This window comes from Lactuca serriola, chromosome 6 (genome assembly GCF_051521515.1).
Source record: "Lactuca serriola cultivar US96UC23 chromosome 6, Lser_US96UC23_V15, whole genome shotgun sequence".
NCBI classification, from domain to species: domain Eukaryota; kingdom Viridiplantae; phylum Streptophyta; class Magnoliopsida; order Asterales; family Asteraceae; genus Lactuca; species Lactuca serriola.
The window spans coordinates 135,083,639-135,103,700 of NC_136413.1; the positions used below are offsets into that span (position 1 = coordinate 135,083,639).

Below are 20,062 nucleotides of genomic sequence, written 5' to 3' on the forward strand. Positions count from 1 at the left end.
AATCAATGATAATTTACAAGACACCCATTGTCGCCCTTTATTAGTCCAATTAGTGTGTCGGTTAACCGCACACACTCCACTAACAACTTATATAAAGTGCAATGTGCAATTTCATGGATTAGCATCAAATTCACATTTTTCCTAAAGTAACTAAGATTGGGAATTTTATAAAAACATTTAGTTACTTTATTAATTTCATTATACTTATTAATGACAATTATTTGTCCTATCAAACTCGTTCGACTAACGATCCTCCACCAATCAAGGAAACAGTGGGTGAGAGTGGACATCCATTCAACTACCATTTTATAGGTAGTTTCCTTATACCCCTTTATAGATCGGCTTCGTGAATGAGGCGTACTAGCGGTTCGACTAACTTCTCTTATACATATAGTAAATATTAAACATTTAATTTTACATATAGTATAAGGTGTATTTTAAACTTTTCAAAATACTAGGGTTTTAAAATCTGGAAGTAGCTAATTTCTCGATCGGTCCCTCGTACAATCTTCTCCCATATGTAGCATTGGTAGCTCAGTAGAGTTCTCGGTTAATTTTTGCTCCACGACGATTGTATACCCCATACTTATTTGTGTGTCATGTTTCATGACTTCTTTTCATAATACTCCACCCCATTCTTGCATTTTTGCCCATCATCAATTTCTTAGCTGAAAATTTCTTGCAACAAAAATAAGAATCATCAAAAGCACTTTTTTTTCAAAATAAAACTAAAACCAAAAATTAAAAATAAAAACTAAAATGAAAAGAAAATGCAAACTAATTTAAAATTCGGTTTGACTCCTGATAAGCGCTTCTTTTTGTGCGAGTCTTGAGTTGGACTCCCAACTTAATAAATTATTAATCTGCTCCTTGTCAATCCATCCATCGCTTTCAATATTCTTTTGGACCGATTCGTAAGATTTGACTATTTGCGTGAATCCTTAAAATCTAAGTATTTTTTTACAAAGGTCGGAACCGGTTGGACACTCATCAGAAATGGATCGCACATCATAATTTCCAAAGTTGGCATCGTCACCCCATGCTTCTAAACACAAACCGGAAAAACTGGAGGCCACATCATGGAAATGGTCAAGCCACGGCGTGGTTCCTGCATTTCAGCTTGTTTTTGTTCTTCGTCCCGGTGTTCCGCTAACAACCTCTCCAAGTCCTCCAAATCTTTTTCTGGATCGAATAGATCATCAAGTGCCTACAACTCACGCTCAAGAATAGCATCAAGAGTATCCATTTAAACATAAAAATAAAATTTAAAAAAGAAAAACTAAATAATAAACAAAATTTAATCAACAAATAAAAAATCCAAACTAAACGCAAACCTTTCTTTGGCAACGGCACAAACAACTTGATCTATTTTTTTATATGCACTAGTTATTTATTTACAAAGTTCTATCTAATATCAACTAGTCTTAGCCACAAATATACAGTGTACCTAGTCGTGAAGTAATATAGTTTAAGGTAAGAAAGAGTGTCGAACTCAAGGAATGGGAGTGGTTTAGATCAAATAATTCAAATGTTAATTAAATTAATAACAGAAAAGTAAAGATGAGGTTTGTGTAATCTAAATTAAACTAGTTTTAACGCTCTATTAATCAAACGAAGTAAATAATTAAATTAAAACAAAAGATAAGAAGTACTTCCACTAGAATATGAATCCCCCAAGTTTCTATGTTTGATTTATTAGAAGTGCAATGGATTAATGAGTTGATTACCAAATTGTAATATTACTATTTATCATGTTTCGAATCCTAGTGTTTACCAATTTATGAACTACTATGTAATGGTCAAGCACAGGTTGAACACTAAATTGATTTTAGGGATTATTTGGACTATGAATGATAAGATCTTATGATTACCTCTCTATGATCAAGACAAGCAGTATAAGCACATAATATGGATAACTAATGCTCTCTAATATAGTCAGAGTTACTAATTAATATAACATAACCTTGGGATTTGTTTGATCACTAGATCTAACTATTCAATGATCATAAATAGCTAAATATCAAGTTCATGCACTTGGAATGATCATCTAACTACACATAACTTGCAAATAAGAGATAAAATCAGAACTTTAACACATTAGGTTGATGATCTATCAAACACAAGTAAAAACAAAACTCAATTTATTCATAAATAACAAAATCAAAGCATATCAACAAGGGTTCATCAATATCTAGTGAAAGTAAGTTTTTACAACATATTCAGTAAACTAAAGCAGAAAAAACATCACCAAAATATTGCAAAACACGATCATCAAGAAAACCCAAAGTGAAATCTCGATGTATTAGTGCTTGAAATTTCAAATCCTTGCTCAAATCAACTCTCTAGCTTCAAAATCAACCCTTAGAGGTTTCTAAACTTCCAAACGAAGTAAAAGTCGCACAAATAGCCCCCCAAAGGTTGCACTCCAATTAGGGTTGAAAATCCCGTGTTTTTAAAAAAATTTCAGCTCCAAAGAGTGGCCAACAACTTGCCACGCCATGGGAGATTGAAATTTTGCGACCATGGAAGTTTTTGATTTACCACGTCATGGAAACGCTTTGCCACAGTGTAGGTAATGGGAATAAGACTTTTCTAAAAACACAAAAGTCATCCAAAATATTGTCTAGTTTTCAGATCATTTTGAATTTCGTCAATCGAAGTTACGAGTCATGAGATATGGTAAAAAACACTGACAAGGGGTCAAATTGCCAACAACATTCTTTTTGTATCTTTTGTGTCTTTTCCGGCTTCGTTCTTTTCCTTTTGCATCCCAACTCCCATTTTAACTATAATTAAACTTTTTCAAGCATATAAAGTATCATATATCTAAAATGTAACACTCCATTTAAAATAAAATAAAATAAGTAAATAAATAGTAAGCCCTAAAAGCCCGAGATGAAATTTATATTTATATTTTATTTTAGCCCTAAATCCATAATAATTTATCAATGTTAGCCACAAGGAGTTCAATGTTATAATTTATGGAAATTGGGGATTACTTTATAATATTTGGACTTGTAATGTAAAGATTTTTAGAGAGGAGGGGGTTGTTTTGTAACTTTGGACCTAAGCTGAAATAAATCTAGGAGGGAGGGACTAAAGCGTTTAAATGGAAATATTGTTTGAAAAGTCACGAAACTTAAGAGTGTTCGGTATGGGACCAACGAGAAGCAACGTGGCTGACGTGGCATTCCGCAACGGCTGCGTAACGGGGGGAACACCGCCCCCCCTGCTCGTTGCAACTCGTTGAAGGCGCATCTCGTTGGCGTGGCGACGGGAAGAAACGGATCTTTTGAACGTTTGAGTGCAACGGTTTAAAAAAAATTAATTATTAAAAAAAACAATTTATTATCCTATAAATACCTCCTATTTTATTTTAAAATTTTCACACTTTCTCTTCTCCTCTCTACATACTTTCAATTATCTTCAAAAAAAATATGGATCCTTTCGACTCGTCCGATGATTCAGATGACGATATTTTCTTTAGGATGATGTATCATTATTACACTACCGACCTGCTACAACCAGACCCAGCCCCGCTACTAACAAGACGTGCGATGTTAAACAGAAATCGCGAGGAAGGACACGAACATCTATATCGCGATTACTTTGCGGATAATTGTGTATACGGGGCGAAGGACTTCAAAAGAAGATTTCGTTTGAGTAGGGATGTGTTCTTACGAATCGCCAACGCCTTGGAAAGCCGGTATCATTTCTTCACTATATTTTTATACAAAATAAATAAAAATGTACTACATGTTTCTTTAATTTTACAACATATGCAATATATTTTTAAACTGTAGTTAATTTATGTTTAGGTACGACTTTTTTCAATTAAGATATGATGCTAGAGGTAGACGCGGGTTTACAACGTTGCAGAAATGTGATGTGGCCATTCGTTTGATGGCTATGGGGGAGTCACCCGACACCATGGATGACTATATGAGAATGTCCGAAAGAACCGCAAGAGATAGTTTGTATACATTGTCAAGGTGTGTTGTTGAAACTTTTGGTGACGTGTATTTGCGGAAACCTTCGTTGCATGATTTGCAAGAATTGTATGCGGCGCATGAAGAACGCCACGGGTTTCCCGGAATGATCAGAAGCATTGATTGCACACACTGGAAATGGAAAAATTGTCCGGTAGCATGGAAAGGGCAATACGCAAGTGGTCATCACGGATCACCTTCTTTGGTGTTAGAGGCTGTCGCTTCTCAAGATTTATGGATTTGGCATGCATTTTTTGGGGTTGCGGGTTCCAACAACGACGTCAACGTTCTTGATCAGTCGCCAATATTCGACGATCTTTTGAATGGAAAAGCCATGGATGCTCCTTTCACGGTGAATGGAAACGAATACAAATATGGGTATTACCTTACAGATGGAATATATCCTCAGTATTCCACATTCGTGAAGGTATTCCGCCACCCGGTTGAAGAACGAGACAAATTTTTTAAGAGAAGACAAGAAGGAGCACGTAAGGATGTGGAACGTGCTTTTGGAGTGCTGAAGGCGAAGTGGCATATAGTCGAACATGCAGCACGACCATTGGATTTAGAAACTTTACGATATATCATGTATGCATGTATCATAATGCATAACATGGTAGTAGAAGATAAAGGGCGAAATATTGCACACTATATCCCAACGGAGCCCAGACACGTTCAGTTTCAACCAGGAACAGCAGATTATTTGCATCGCGTTGTTGACATTCAGGACGCAAATAAACACATACAACTTCGAGAGGACTTGGCAGATCATATCTTCTATGGTAACAATAACGATAACGAATAGCGTTGTATTTTTTTTTTTGAATTTGGATGTTATTTCTTTTTTTTTGTTTGTTTTTGGATATTATGTGTAATTTAGTCTTTATGTTAATTTTAATTTTTAGAAATTTTTGGATATTATGTGTAATTTAGTCTTTATGTTAATTTAGTCATTTAGCTGCCACCCCTACCGTCGTTCTACCACAACCAGCCGCCACCTTGGGTGGCTGTATGCATATGTGTGTGTTGGATGGATGTTTTTTGTTTACCGGATTGCTTTGATAATGTTTTGGATTTAAAATTATTAACCACCATCATTAAAAATGGTGGTCGCCGCCATGGACCGCCACCGACCACCATTGCTCAAGGTGGCAGTGGGTGGTGCCCGACCTATTTAGCACTAAATTATCTAAACAGTTAACTTTAATCCGAGTGGCACGAGTTTGGGGTTATAAAACCTAATTAGGGTTAAGAAAACCCTAATGTCATGAAACCCTAATTTTGGAATTGATTTGGACCCGTATTAAAACAATTAATTAAACTTAAAATAATACTTAATAATTCTCTACTATTAACTTAATGCAATATTATTCTTAATGGATTAAGTCCTTAAGGGGTTAAGTGTGGAACACTAACCCTAGTTATCATTTTATGTGAAAAACCCTAGAATCTGGGAGCATTATTTGGACAATGATCGGGCGTGTATTCGGGCTGTTGATTAGATTGTTATTCGCCCGAGAATGACTAAGTCAAACCTTAATCAGTCATATCCTTAAGTGATTAAGTCCTTTATGGGTTAAGTATTATTACTTAACCCTAATCGTCATTTCATGTGAGGTGGTCACTACTGCAAGTGACTATGACCTGTGATTAGGTATTGAGTCAAGTATCTTCTCGTAGGTGACTGGAAGTGAGTTGAAACCGGTAGAGTTCTTCATTGCTACAATGGTTATCTTTGTGCTTATTGAGGTGAGTCTCGCCTCACAATACCTGTCGGTCGAATGCACCAATGTCGGCCCACTAGCTTTGGTTATATGCTAATAGAGGGATGCCCTTGGGACTGTATATAGTCATGTAGGATAGAGTGTGGACTCTTGATCTAAGTTCTTTTACCTGTTCCTTGTTTGGTTGTGGTTCTAGAGTAGGATCACCTGTCCGGGTACCTATCTCACCTATGAATATATTCGGCCATGCATTCCTTGGGTTGATGATATTTAGTATGTTGTTATGCTATAGTGATATGTTAGATCTGTGTTATGTTGTCGAGTATGCTGTAATGCTATAGTAATCTGGTAGATCTGTGTTCTGGTATCAAGTACGCTGCTATGCTATAGTAATTTGGTATATTTGTGTTCTGGTATCGAGTATGATGTTATGTTGTAGTGATATGTTAGATCTGTGTTCTGGTTTCTAGTATGTTGTTTTGCTTTAGTAATCTAGTAGATCTGTGTTCTGGTATCGAGTATGTTGCTATGATGTAGTGATTTGTTAGATCTGTGTGTGTTTTTATGATTACCCGGTACGACCCGATGCCGAGCGGGGCCCGAAGACTAGTCTCTATGCTATTTAACTCTGTGTTTATGGCATATGTTTACATGTTATATAATTATCTGCTATGTGTTTACGTTATTCGAGTGCGGGTGGGGCTCGTATCTCATTATTATTTGAGTGTGGACAAAGCCCGTATCTCATTGGTCGGGTCCCGTTATTCAAGTGTGGGTGGCGCCCGTATCTCATTATTATTTTAGTGTAGTTGGGGCCCATATCTCATTGGGCGCATCCCGTATCTCATTGGATGAGGCACGTTATTCGAGTGTAGGCGGGGCCCGTATCTCATTGTTATTCGATTGTGGGCGGGGCTCGTTATGCGAATGTGGTCGGGGCCCGTATTTCATTTTAAGCGGGGCCCATTATATGTTATGTTTGGTATGCGGTATTTTGGGGGAAACTCACTAAGCTTTATGTTTATCCCGTTGTTTATTGTTCCAGGTATCATTGGAGTATATGGGAAGCTGAAGGCGGGCGGTACACACGCATCAACAGTATTGAGGATTCCACATTTTCTATAAAACTTTGATTTTGAACAAATGTAATTTGGAATAAACGGTTTTCTTAATAATGGATTTATAAATTGGAAAGTTTTCACCTTAATAAAATGAAAAAAATTTGGTTGAGAAAATGGGACGTTACATAAAAATATAACATTTTAATCGAATATATTAAGATAATGGCCTAAATTATATAGTTGAATAAGGTCATATCAAATACCACTTTCTTTATGGTCCTGTACTAATATTTCATTTCTCTTATGGTCGCTCGCTATTATCTCATTTCTCTTATGGTCTCTCTCATTTCTCTTATGGTCTCTCGCCATTATCTCTTTTCTCTTATGGTCTCTCACCATTATCTCTTATCTTACAGTCTCTAACTGTTATCTCATTTCTCTTATCTCTTTCTACCCATTCTACCTAATGTATTATGAGTACGGAAAAATACATATACAATATTTTAGGAAAAATCATTATCTCATGCAGCACAGATATCAGGAACTTATATAATAATCACATATAGTATTCAAGCAAATTAATACTTGATATCTATGTGTAAGCTGAAGGTAACTATGCACTCACGAGGCAGAGGTAGGTGATTCGAGGTTAGGGTAGCGCTTCACCTTAACACTTTTCCAAATAACCTAGATATACATAATGTTAAGTCTTAGTCTAGTTTCATCATCATGGTGACTATATAAATAATAGTCTAGATTCATCGATAATCTCAATGTCTACATCAAGATCTATCAAGTAAAGAATAACCACGTAGGATCATATCGTAGGTAGGGTCCGTTTGGTATACAAAATATACTGTTTGGAAATCTCACTTTAAACACCTCGCTAAGTCCAGCCTAGGCATCACTCCTGTAAGTAGATCATTCAGTATAATGACTTGGAATTACTTATAAATCTTATTTATATGTTTATAATAATGACTTATGACTATAAATATAAGTTACACTGAAAGCGATAGAGTGTAGCTTAACTTATAGAGATTTTAAGCGAAAACCGGGAGATTTTGCGGACAGAATTCCGAAACCAAAAGCTTCTACTTAGTGGGGCTCTCTGATGCTCCAAAGCTCAACTATAGACCCTCAAAAACTTCTAAAGTCAATCTTAGAGAAGTTGGGAGGTTTAGTGAGAAAATATGTGACAAATGAGCAAGAAAAAAAGGGCATATATAGCCTGCCAGCCAGGTGCGCCATGCACACGCGTCTAGGTGGCTCCTTTGGTCACTTTCCATGTGTTAGAATATTGGTGTTCCACCTCACTCCCTTCTAGAATGAGCCACATGTCCGCTTCTTATGGTGCTACGTGTTGCAACCTCGTGGTGTCACGTCGTCGTATCTCTCAGAGAACTCGGCCTCCAAACAATGCCACATGGCGCCCTCTCGTTCTGCCACGTCATCAGAGAGCGTCGTGCAAGAATTTCTAGATTTTTGAAAAACATAACATCTTCATACGAGCTCCGTTTTCAACGTTTTTTTATCCCCAGAATCCCCTCAGCGAGACCTACAACTTTCCTTTAGACCTCAACATCTAAGTCTTGATCTAACTAAAATTCATATTTTAGACCGGTTTAGAGTGTTACAGTTCGTGCGAAATTCATATTTCCTTCATACGAACTCCGCTCTTGACTATCTTTATACCGACACTCTCATATGGGCGTGATCTTCGATTCTCATGTAGATTGTTTAGGCTAACAATCATTCGATCTAAAATTCGATTTCTGTGTCGCACACTGCTATACCAAGTCGTACAAAATCTTCAAAAAATCATAACTTCTTCATACAAAGTCAGATTTAGACGTTCTACCTATGCACGAGTTCGCTTTCTTGTTTTCTACGACTTTTGTTCAGATTAGTTACGCTAATAAGCAACCTATCTCCAATTCACTATTTACGACATAATGTTTGAACGTGAAACTCCGGAAGGTCGTAACGTCTTCACTCGAAGTCGAATATGAGCATCCTTTATGTGTATGAAATATTCGTCACATATACTATAACTTTGGTTAAGATTATTTATCCTAAATAATCTTCTACCGAAAAGTCATTTTTATTACTTATAATACCTTAATTGACTAGACCGGATCTACGGGCATTACATGATGGGCTGAAAAGATTTTTTTGCCCATATCATATGACTAATTCTCAACTGTGAGCAACAATTTTTCAGTGTAAGAAGTTGAGATGAGGCATATATGTAAAGATTATAAATATGAATCATGAACAATATGAACACATAGGACAAAGAGATATGAATCAATAAATATATAACAACAATCGAATTCATCAACATCTATTGAAGAACACAGATAATGCATTTTCTTCAACTTTACACTAAAAAAGACATACATAAACCTTCGGAACCTCAACGAACATCTACCTGACATCAATCTATGAATAAATTGATTTTTAGGGCAAAAGAAGCTAATTAGAAGACGAATTGTATTCATTAATTGAAAATTTGGAGAAGCCATGTTCAAACACGTTATCTGAAATGGATTTCAAGACTGTCCACACACAAATTTTGAGTCTACAGTTAGCTTTTCTTAATGACTGCTTACATAGAACCCTAAGTTTCATTTGAGCCATAATATTTCGGGCTTAGAGTAATATGAACGTTGGGAAGGATTTAGGGGTAGCTAAGAGGATTTTGCTAATTGACTTCAGATATACCAAGTAAGAACCCTAATTTCAGATGACGAAGAAGGCAACATAATAAAATTGAATGAACGGAAATAAACCACGTGATAAACGAAAAAAAAAATCAAACGAACGGAAAGAAGAACATGATAGAATCACAAGCATTAGGTTACTGTAGGTTACTGTCGTTGGCAGAATTCGAGAAGATGGTGCAGACGGCGGTAGTTGGCAGTCGTTGGTGTGGAGGTACTCCTCTGGTAGTGGCCGAGGTTCGTAATGATTGTAGGTTTTGTGTGTTCTTCTGTAAGCGGTGGGTTTTGGAAGAATCGACGGTAACTGTGAAGAAGTCAATAGGACCAACTGCAAATTAGTCGAAACCAAAGAGATGGAGTCGACTAAACAAAAGTCACCTGCTTCAAACCAACCAACTAAAGGGAAGATGGTTTGGCTCGGCTAAAATCTTGTAACTATTCATAAAAAACCTTACAATTAATTGTATGATAAATGAAATTATAAAAAAAAAATGAATATGACATAATATCGATTTTTTGTGGTAAAAAACATGCGCCCCTAAAAATAGACAAATGATTTTTATGTTGGAAAGTATATAATGGCATAAGAAAATGTCACTAAAAACTTAAAAGTGATGTAATGTCGTAAAAATGAAGTGACACTAAAATCTGAAAATGTTTCACGGCCACAACCAAAAATGTCAATAAAGATTTCTAATGTAAACCTTTTTTTTTTGTCGTTATTACCAAAAAAAAGCTATTGGTGGTATTTAGTGCCATTTTTCTGTATTAAATATCATTTTTATTTGTAATGCTAATATTGATTTTTAACTCGATTACAAATCAATTTGATACGATTTTCTTATGTATAACAAAGCCTAATCTAATGTCTAGATGTCTCTTTTATCCAATTACAGTAAGATTTAGCCTTACTATAATACTTATAACTTATAACCCAAAAATTAAATCAATATTGGTACGATTTTTAGTTCCGTGTGTATATCGGTATTACTGAGTTTGGATTCGATCTAATTTCAACCAAATGAATATCCTTGATTGCAAGCCTTTAAAATAATTGCCTAACTTAACTTCAAACAGAACTTTCGGAAGTAAAAAATATATTGCACCATTAATCTGAATATTAATTTGAATTAATTTGAGAAATGAGCATAATACAACCCAACATTGAATTATATCAATAATCTTTTAGGATAATTAGAAACCATGTAAATATGACAGAACTGGGCTTTCATGGAAGATAGCCACCATGACCACCACCAGCCCCATTTCCACCACCACCACCGTATCCACCTCCATGTTCACCACCACCTCCTCCTCCTCCTCCACCACCTCCTCCCCCACCACCTCCACCACTACCATATGCACCACCGTATGCTCCTCCTGCACCGCCACCTTCTCCACCGCCACTTCCATATCCACCTGCGCCACCACCTCCTGGTCCTCCACCACCTCCTGATCCTCCACCACCACCACCTCCCTGTCCACCTCCACCACCGTACCCATGACCATTCTCCCCACCGGCTCCATACCCACCACCGCTACCACTCCCCGCACCTCCACCGTAACCTCCTGCATGCTCCCCACCAGCCCCATAGTACCCACCACTACCACCGCCACTCCCTCCACCACCTCCACCTCCATACCCGCTACCATGTTCTCCATACCCACCATACCCTGAACCACTTCCCGTACCACCACCACCTCCATAACTAGGAACATGATCATACCCACCACCACCAGCATATCCACCTCCACCACCTTGGCCCCCACCGCCACCGCCACCATATCCTCCACCATGTTCACCTCCTCCTCCATACCCACTACCACTACCACTCCCGGAACCCTGACCACCACCTCCATACGAGCCATATCCTGGCCCTACATGTCCACCTCCACCACCACCACTACCACTACCTCCTCCTCCACCACCACCGATACTCTCATAACTGAAAAGTGATCTGGTGGCTGAGCAAATGCCAATGCAAAAGAAGACAAAGAAAACATTAAGAACAACTTTCTGAGAAGCCATTTTAGGAAAGTTTGAGTAACTACAAAGATCTTGAAATGCTATTTATAGGAATTCCGAGGAAGCTAGACGTCAAAAACTATGAATGAGTATGCACATGGTGACTTGAAAGTGGGTGTATCGATCCCATATTGGGTCCAGCCTCCACCTACCTACGGCGCACTTCACCGAGAGAGCTAGCGCACCACGGATCGACATTTATATATGGACCAATTTTGCTGTCACCCACATCTTATCATCATTTTAAACCATTTTAAAATAAAACGTTACACTATTTTTAGCTAATTTACTTAATTAAAAAAAGATTATTTGATTAAAAACTTATATCTAGGGGGTTAAATAGGTGGCATTTTTTATTTTTAGTTAAAACTAAAACAACTATTCAGTAAGTTGTTTTCAAATGCTTAAAATCTCTTTGAGCTTTTTTTTTATGACGAAATGATCAAAATGGAAGATTTCATATGTAACACGTATGAATTGAGGTTAGCTTTTCGACGCATAAATACCTTTCCTTCAATTATTTTAGTTTATTGACACGAGTATGTTAGGTTTATATGTTTGTATAAGGACTTTGGCAAATTGAGAAAGAGAAAGTCTCATGTGTACAATAGGTTAAAAATCTTTAAGTACATTGAAATTTAGGTTTTGTCCTTAATTGTAAACTTTGGTATATATAGATAGGGTATTTTTTGTTGGTGGTTCAAGTGGAAGGACCTAAATGTAACTAATGAGAGTTATTTCATTTTTAATTATGATAAACGAAACAATGTGCATGAGTTCATGAGGTTAATACGTATAAAGAGGGACAAAGCCGACTTTGTAATGAAGGGTTTGCATGGAGAAGAAGAAGAAGGTGATTTGGTTGTAGTACCCATTATTGGTGTTTTCGGTTTAATGTTATATTTGTGAGAATTGAGATTTCCTTGGATTGATCTTGAGGGACACTTTGGAGTTTGGAGGATATTATAGATTGAGTTTTCGTTTGTCTTAATACATGTTATTTTACATATTTGATAAATTTAATTGACAATCTTTAATAAAATAGTTTTAAATGTTTGTTTATAAAACCTTCTTTCACACTTTTCTTAATATATACTACACAATTCTCTTTTAGATGAAAAATGCATTTATGTTATGTTACCCAATAACCTAAAAGAATTGCTATAATCATAGTTGTATAATTCAATTCAATTACAATTTTTTTTGTCCAACTTCGAAGATTGATATTTAAACATAAGATCATATTAGGTAACACACCCTGTAATTTACTCGTGAATCTACAATTTATCCCAAGCACCCTGAAGCGGGACTTGAGCCTCTATTGGCTAAAAGACAGCTTTTCAACAATTATTTAATATCACTAGACCACATACCTTTTGATTAATTAACTTAAATAAATACATTCATACATTCACTTAATTAAAATTGTTTAAGTCTCCCATTGATCACATTAGTGGGTTATCCATGTGATAAGGACCACCACTATTACATTTTTTTGTTACATGAAACATATATTCATTCTTGATCTCTAGTATGTATGAAAGAGGTAAATTCACTCTTTACTTTACATTTACTTATTCTTGATTCCTCTTTATATGCACCCCATCATGCTTGTCTCCAACAACAAATGGGTTAAAGATAAAAAAAAAAAAAAAAAAAAAAAAAAAAAAAAAAAAAAAAAAAAACAAATATGACAATGGTAACTTGACACATGATTTTAACTTTTTGATATTTTAGTGGATGATATTATATTTATAGGAAGACAGCTAAATACCCATTTCATTTTCATTGTGGGCACTATGCTTCCTCCCCATGTGATATACTCAAATCATTAGTTTCATCCAAAAGGATGCCAAGTCAACCCTTGTATATCACTCTTAAATGGAACCAAAACTTTTGTTAAAAGCTAACTATTATGGACACCAAGCAATAGCATATAGCTTATGTCACATACTCTCATTAGAGCTTGCACTTGGGCCAATCTGCAAACCCTAAGCCCAACCTCAATCTTCAGGTTCAGGCCCATACACAAGCCCATCTTAATCTCTACCCGTAGACATCAAAGCCCAATTCTCGGTCCAAGTTCTAGGTTAGGTAATGAAAGCCACATGATACAAAAAGACAAGTGTGGCACAAATCATTTAACGTAAGTGGACAAAAATATAGTGGGAGATAAAGATGAGATTTTCCCACCACTTTACCATTGATTACACGTTAGGTATTGACAACCACATAATAAAGAAAAAGATAATTATGAACACAAAATTATTAGAAGTGGACAAAAGTTCTTAACTTAAAGCTAAGTGATAATATTATAGAGAAACTTCAAGAAAAGAAAGGTTCAAGATTGTTTGGCCTAAGTATGGAGTCTAAGAGTGTGAGCCAACCTTCTCCCAGGTTTTGCTTCTTCATTTAACCTTTCCAAACTAATTCTATAACCTTTTTAGAGTGTGTTTTGGTTAGCTTTTTTATCACAAAAGTGTATTAGGAAAAATGTTTATTAACTTATGATTTTTTGAAAAAACTGTTTTTAAAAAGTGTTTGGTTAGAAAATCAATTTTTTCAAAAAAAAATGAAAAGCTATGATTCTAGCTTGTAGGAACCCTTCTATTTTGTCTAATCAAAAAGCTGATTAAAAAGCTACTTTCAAATTTCCAAACACATTTTTAGTTTATTAGTTTTTTTAAAAGCTAATAAGCTATTTTGAGAAGTTAACCCAAACACCCACTTAATCAAAAGATTAATTATAAAATTAATGAATTCATGTTTTTTCTAAATACTGACTAGATTAAGTGATTTACTCCCTTTCTTGTAAAGCAATGAAAACAAGCCGAATTTCAAGTGCCCAGAAGGATGGACATGCACCATCACCAAAACTGAGCCTTCTAAGATCGGTAAACCATTCGCAATATGTGGTGGCAATGGTTGCTCATGTGTCACGTATGTTCTCTTATGCTCACGCTTTACTTTCTAGGGCTAGTTTTGATGATCAAGATGAAAAGGGCATTCTTGTCTTTTTGCCCAAACAAGAAATCAAGAACAAATCCCCATCTCCCCTTTTGGGGTAGAACAAAATATTACAACTTTTGTCTTCGGTCTGAGTTTCAATACAATGCATGTCAAACCTAATACAATCAGTATCCTGTAACTTGTCCTGTCATGTCACGTGACGTGACCTGTCTTGTCTTGTCCTGAAGCGCGATATGATGTTGCAGTGAGAAAAGTGTTAAAGAGACGGTGAAGAGTACAGAAGGAGCTAAAGTATTTTGCGAGTGTGGTGAAGGTTGGTCTTGTGTTGTAACCAAAACTGAGGGGTCTGAAGCTGGAAAGACATATTTCGAGTGTGGTGAAGGTTGCATATGTGTGATAGATGAAACAAACACTGTCAAGGTTGTATGTGCTTGAGTTGCACTATTATCTTAATAGTAGCAACATGAAGGATCAAGATCACATAAATGGTGTAATTCGCTATTAAGTTTCTTCCAAAATATCGTGTTTGTGTTCAAGTTTGTATTTAAGCTAGTATGTGTTTGTTATGTAACAAGTATGTGAAGTTTGTGTTTTTCTGTTATTTGTACACCTTATAGTGTTAAGTATATACTATATAGTAACATATATCGTGTGTAGTAAAACAGATATCAATGGAGAACTAAAATAATGTCATTGTTGTCCCTTAATTATGGAGTTGCAAATGCATAATTAGTTAATTACATCGGTAATTGGGTATATTACCACTAATCAATGAGCTTAGTTTCAAACTTTTCTGAATCTGAAATATCTTACACTGCAATCTGGATGAAGATTTATTCAGACCACATAGCAACTTCAGTTGCTTCTTCAAGAAATTGTTGAAAAGGGAGTAGAAATATAGCAGGAATAAGCACTCTCTTCTGCAAATAACACATTTTTCAAGCATCAATAGGCTAAATTACCAGAAAGAGATCAAATTCAGATTCGTTTATAAGATATGGAGAATTTATGATTGCACTGATTTCATAAAGTTATATCAAAAACAGTGAATCAGTTGGGAAGAAGTAATATGCTTACGATAAACAATGATAATTCGAGTACCAATTACAGTAATCTCGAAGCTAATACAATCGCAGTTCCTTAATGAAATTGTAAGGCCATGAATTCAGGAATTAAAATCAAACCTTCAGAGTTTTCATCTAAATTGATGAACAAAACAATGTAATCTGCTCACGGAAAGTCCGATCCTTCGGCCTCAAATCCCTCCGAACGTAACCCTTAGCCACTTCCTGACTAAACGACTCAAATCCCTCCTGTCCGCTCCTCCGCCACATATCCTCCGCAAAACTCCGGTGCGCATAATACGCCTCAGCACGTACCGCCACACGACGGCCACCGCTACCAGCATCACGAATTTCCGGAGAAACAGTAATCGGAAGCCTCTCGTAATGTCCAAGGGTAATGCCTTCAAGCACATCGAGGCGTTGAAGTCCAGCGTCCGAAACAGAGTAAAGCTCACCGCGGACACGGTGGCGACCCGTCCCAGGGAGGTTGAGGAGGAACGGCACGCCATGGGGACCACGGACGAGAGGTAGGTGGAGGTCGGTTACGTAATTGCCTATGAAAACGGCGTCGTTGCTGGAGATTAAATCCTGCATCAAGGTGTGGTTAGCGAATCCTCGTTTGAGAGTGCCGTATGAAAAGATTAGGGTTTGTTTGGGTGGATCGACGGCGTTGCCGGAGATCGTCATCTCTTTCCGGCGACTACAAAGCTGCTCAGATGGCGTGCCGGCGAATAACAATAAATGAGTGGACAAAAATTGTTTGGAGTTGCCGGATGTTTTTGTGTAGCCCAATATTTGTGAGCTTTCTAATCCAGGGTAACGTACAAGTTTTTATGCGTTGCGTACAAGTAAATGAATAAGAATTATTTAATCGAGAAACACAAATTTCAGCTTTTCAGAATGTGAAAAAGTAGATTTTCTATTTTGTTATCGTTTTCCCATACATCCAATAGTCACCCGAGTAAAATATTCGGAAACCTATAATCAAGTCATCGTATGGTGTTCGCTGGTGAACATTTCATTCACATAAATAAGGATAATGATTTGAAAGTATAAAGAATTTTTGATTTTTTTCATATTTAGTTACTAAACTTTTTTTTGTTATTTATTTGTAATTGAACTATTGAAACTGTTCACATTTTACCCTTATGACCGGTAACAGCCGGTCATAACGATAAAATGTGAACAGTTTCAATAGCTTAGTGACAAATAGATAACGAAAAAAAGTTTAGTGACTAAATACGAACAAAATCGAAAGTTCATTTCCCTCTAAAAAGTTCAATGTCTAAATGTGAACAAACTTTCTCTTGTATTATATTTTAGCAAATTATTTATTTTTGTTAAATTGTAGCAACATTTGTTAATGAAGAAATCTATGAAATAAAAAAAACAAAACCCTGAAAATATATTTTAAAAAAAAAACAAAAAACTGAAACCGAAATAAAAAACCAATGGTTTGACATTTTCCAAAATAAAAATCAAAATTTCCAATCTAACTTTGGTTTTACAAAAAAAATGAACCATTCTCACTGATGTGAATTATGACCATTGGTTTGGCATGCGGAATTTGTGACATCCCATGAATACGTAGTTACAACATTGTCTGAACTCGTAATTCATAGTAAGGGGTTAGAGTATCATCGCATGAATACGTAGTTACTGTTGGATTAGTGTCTAAGTCCATAACTATTTTGGTGTGTACTTGACCCGATTGTTCATAGTCCTTTTGGGTTGCCTTCGCCAAAAGCAACTTGATAGGATGAATTATGGAGAGAGAGAGAGAGAGAGGAGTAATTATGATTCATTAATATATTATAAGAATAATATATTAAAGGAGAAATCATATTGTTTAATTAATATTAGTCAATAGTTAATAAGAATTGATTTTGTGGCTAAAAGACATTAATTAAATAAAGGGGACTAGAACTGTCAATTGTGTGATAGTTGAATATTGGGCTAATGGACTCCATAGAGGATGGAGTGGACGAATTCTATGGGGAAACCCATTAGAAATCGTCCAAGGCCTCTAAGGAGGGAGTCAATGGGTTGTTTAGGGCCTAAGCAATCAAATTAGGGTTTCCTTGTTAGATAACCCTAATAGCCTCACTATTTAAGGACCCCTAGGGCACCAAAAACGTGGCCAACTAATTCCTTAGGGTTTCTACACGTTTTTGGGTGCCTACTCTCTTACCATTCTTCATCCTCTTGCTCTTGGTGTTTGTGAGCCATTAAAGGAGTGACACTTGTGACTCTGAGCTTTCTAAAGCCATTACAAAGGAGGATTTGAGATTGTTATTGCTACATAACAATCAAGGTAAGATCTAAACCCCAATCTTATGTTAATATGATTAATTGTATGCTAGATCTAGGGTTTATAGCTTTGGATATTCAATTGCATGCTCATTAGACAAACTAGATCCAAATGCTATTAGGGTTTGCATGTGCACCATAAGAATGATGTTTTGCTCTAAACCCATCAGTTACAACATCGTCTGAACTCTTAATTCATCACCTACAGGTTATGGGTCTGCTGGTGTTTCCATTAGGTTGTCTAGAATAGTCCGTGGTCGCCATCTATACTCTGGTAGATGACTACATCGCCACATTGCCGGTTAAGGTTATGGTATCTCCTTTCATCCTACATCACCTATTCATCATCATCTATTTACCTAATTATCATCACCTTTCTATCATCACCTATCTCTCATCATTTTATTTCATCACACACCAACTATTTCATCTACCCATGTTTCATCTGCAACATATTTGTAGATATAAAATAAATATACCATTTAAATCTTTTAAAACATGTATAAAATCGTTCATCCAGCATAGACAGCAAGTATTCAAATAATATGCACACATAGCACGTAATTTATATAAAATACTTCATATCTATGTGGAAGATAAAAGTAACTATATATACCATAAAAATCCCATAAATGCTTCCTAACTTCAAACCCCAAGGTTTACTCTACTAAAGCTTCATATTCTCGGCTCTCTGGACCTAGAAGGGTCTAGATTCCTAACTTCAAACCCCAAGGTTTACTCTACTAAAGCTTCATATTCTCGGCTCTCTGGACCTAGAAGCATCCAGATCTATAACACAAACTTGCAAGAGGGGTTTGAGGCATTCAAAACCCCAAAGATGAAGTGATTCAAGCCCTAACCCCAAAATGGAATCTACACAATAGGGAAGGAAAGGGGTTCATTTTTATACCTCAGAATGAAGCTCCTTGCTTGAATAACTCAGAAGAATAACCTTCCTTGGTCCCTCTTGTTGGAACTCTTCTCCTTTCTTGCAAAATCACACCAAAAAGCTCAAGATAGTTCTTCCTCTCACTCTACACACTCAAGCTCGCTAGGGTTCTCACTTATGGGAAAGGTAGTCGCAATTGAAGGCCATAAGTGCCTTTAAATATGGCTCGAGCCCAAAGATTTAGGGTTTCTGCCAACAGCGCGGACTCGTCGAGTCGCCTCACCGACTCGTCGAGTCCATTCATTAATCTGAGTCATCAGTCGCGACCTTCCTCGCCGAGTTGAGGCGTCAACTCGTCGAGTCTCTCTTCTTAACTCAAAAGAAAAATACTTAAATTATGATACCTGGAAATCCGGATGTTACATTTTGTTTTTTTATTTCATAGATTTATTCATCAACAAATGTTGCTACAATTAAACAAAAATAAATAATTTGCTAAAACATAATACAATAGGAAGTTTGTTCACATTTAGCCATTGAACTTTTTAGAGGGAAACAAACTTTCGATTTTGTTCACATTTAGTCACTAAACTTTTTTTCGTTATCTATTTGCCACTAAACTATTGAAACTGTTCACATTTTACCCATATGACCAGTAACAGCCGGTCATAAGGGTAAAATGTGAACAGTTTCAATAGTTCAATGTCAAATAGATAACGAAAAAAAGTTTAGTGACTAAATGTGAACAAAGTCGAAAGTTCGTTACCCTTTCAAGTCATTATCCCCATAAATAATGTATGAAGAGAGTAGTTTACAATTATATTAAAAAAAACAATTTATAAATGGTTCTATGTGGTTTTTAAAAACTTGCATTATTAGAGTATCTTTCAAAAGCATTACATCTGTGGTTTTTGTGGTTTTAAAATCAAGAACGATTAGTTTTTTTTTTCTTTTGTTAACTCTGTTAAAAATATTAGTTAAATACTTGTGAAATGATATATATGACATTCTTTATCTTTTTTCGTTTATTTAAGAAAACTGTAGGGACCATTTATGTAAATAAGAAAAAACTCAAATAAACCTCCTAAATATATGTAGGCTTTCTCCACATCCTGTCTCTCAAACATCTCGTTCCCTTTCTTCTCACCATCTACAATGGCCGTCGGAACAATACATTTTGGCCTCCTTTCCACCCTCTCATCGGTGTTATATGTCTCCACCAACTCTTTCCTTTACCAAACCCTCACCCCCTCAACCCACAAAATCTCCTTCTCATTGATTCATCAAATTCCCAAACCATAAC

The 20,062-nt window shown here is 36.1% G+C and overlaps 2 protein-coding genes and 1 long non-coding RNA gene across 3 annotated transcripts; 1 reads left to right on the forward strand and 2 right to left on the reverse strand.

The window, feature by feature from the left end:
* Nucleotides 1-10,608: 10,608 nt before the first annotated feature.
* LOC145056899 (uncharacterized) lies at nt 10,609-11,705 on the reverse strand. Its single transcript, XM_079004624.1, has one exon. The coding sequence runs from the start codon at nt 11,527-11,529 to the stop codon at nt 10,729-10,731; it is 801 nt and encodes a 266-aa protein (XP_078860750.1). The 5' UTR covers nt 11,530-11,705; the 3' UTR covers nt 10,609-10,728.
* Nucleotides 11,706-13,784: 2,079 nt separating this feature from the next.
* Nucleotides 13,785-15,203, forward strand: LOC145056903 (uncharacterized). Its single transcript, XR_013685941.1, has 3 exons — nt 13,785-13,923; nt 14,344-14,466; nt 14,742-15,203. It is a non-coding gene; the product is annotated as an uncharacterized LOC145056903 (long non-coding RNA).
* LOC145056902 (putative gamma-glutamylcyclotransferase At3g02910) lies at nt 15,169-16,373 on the reverse strand. Its single transcript, XM_079004628.1, has 2 exons — nt 15,681-16,373; nt 15,169-15,416 (listed from the first exon to the last, which is right to left on the reverse strand). Exon 1 carries the CDS (start codon nt 16,245-16,247, stop codon nt 15,696-15,698), a length of 552 nt encoding a protein of 183 aa, XP_078860754.1. The 5' UTR covers nt 16,248-16,373; the 3' UTR covers nt 15,169-15,416; nt 15,681-15,695.
* Nucleotides 16,374-20,062: the final 3,689 nt, after the last annotated feature.

Excerpts from the sequence above, each read along its gene's own strand:
- LOC145056899 (XM_079004624.1), bottom strand. The coding sequence starts at position 11,529 with ATGGCTTCTCAGAAAGTTGTTCTTAATGTTTTCTTTGTCTTCTTTTGC.
- LOC145056902 (XM_079004628.1), bottom strand. The coding sequence starts at position 16,247 with ATGACGATCTCCGGCAACGCCGTCGATCCACCCAAACAAACCCTAATC.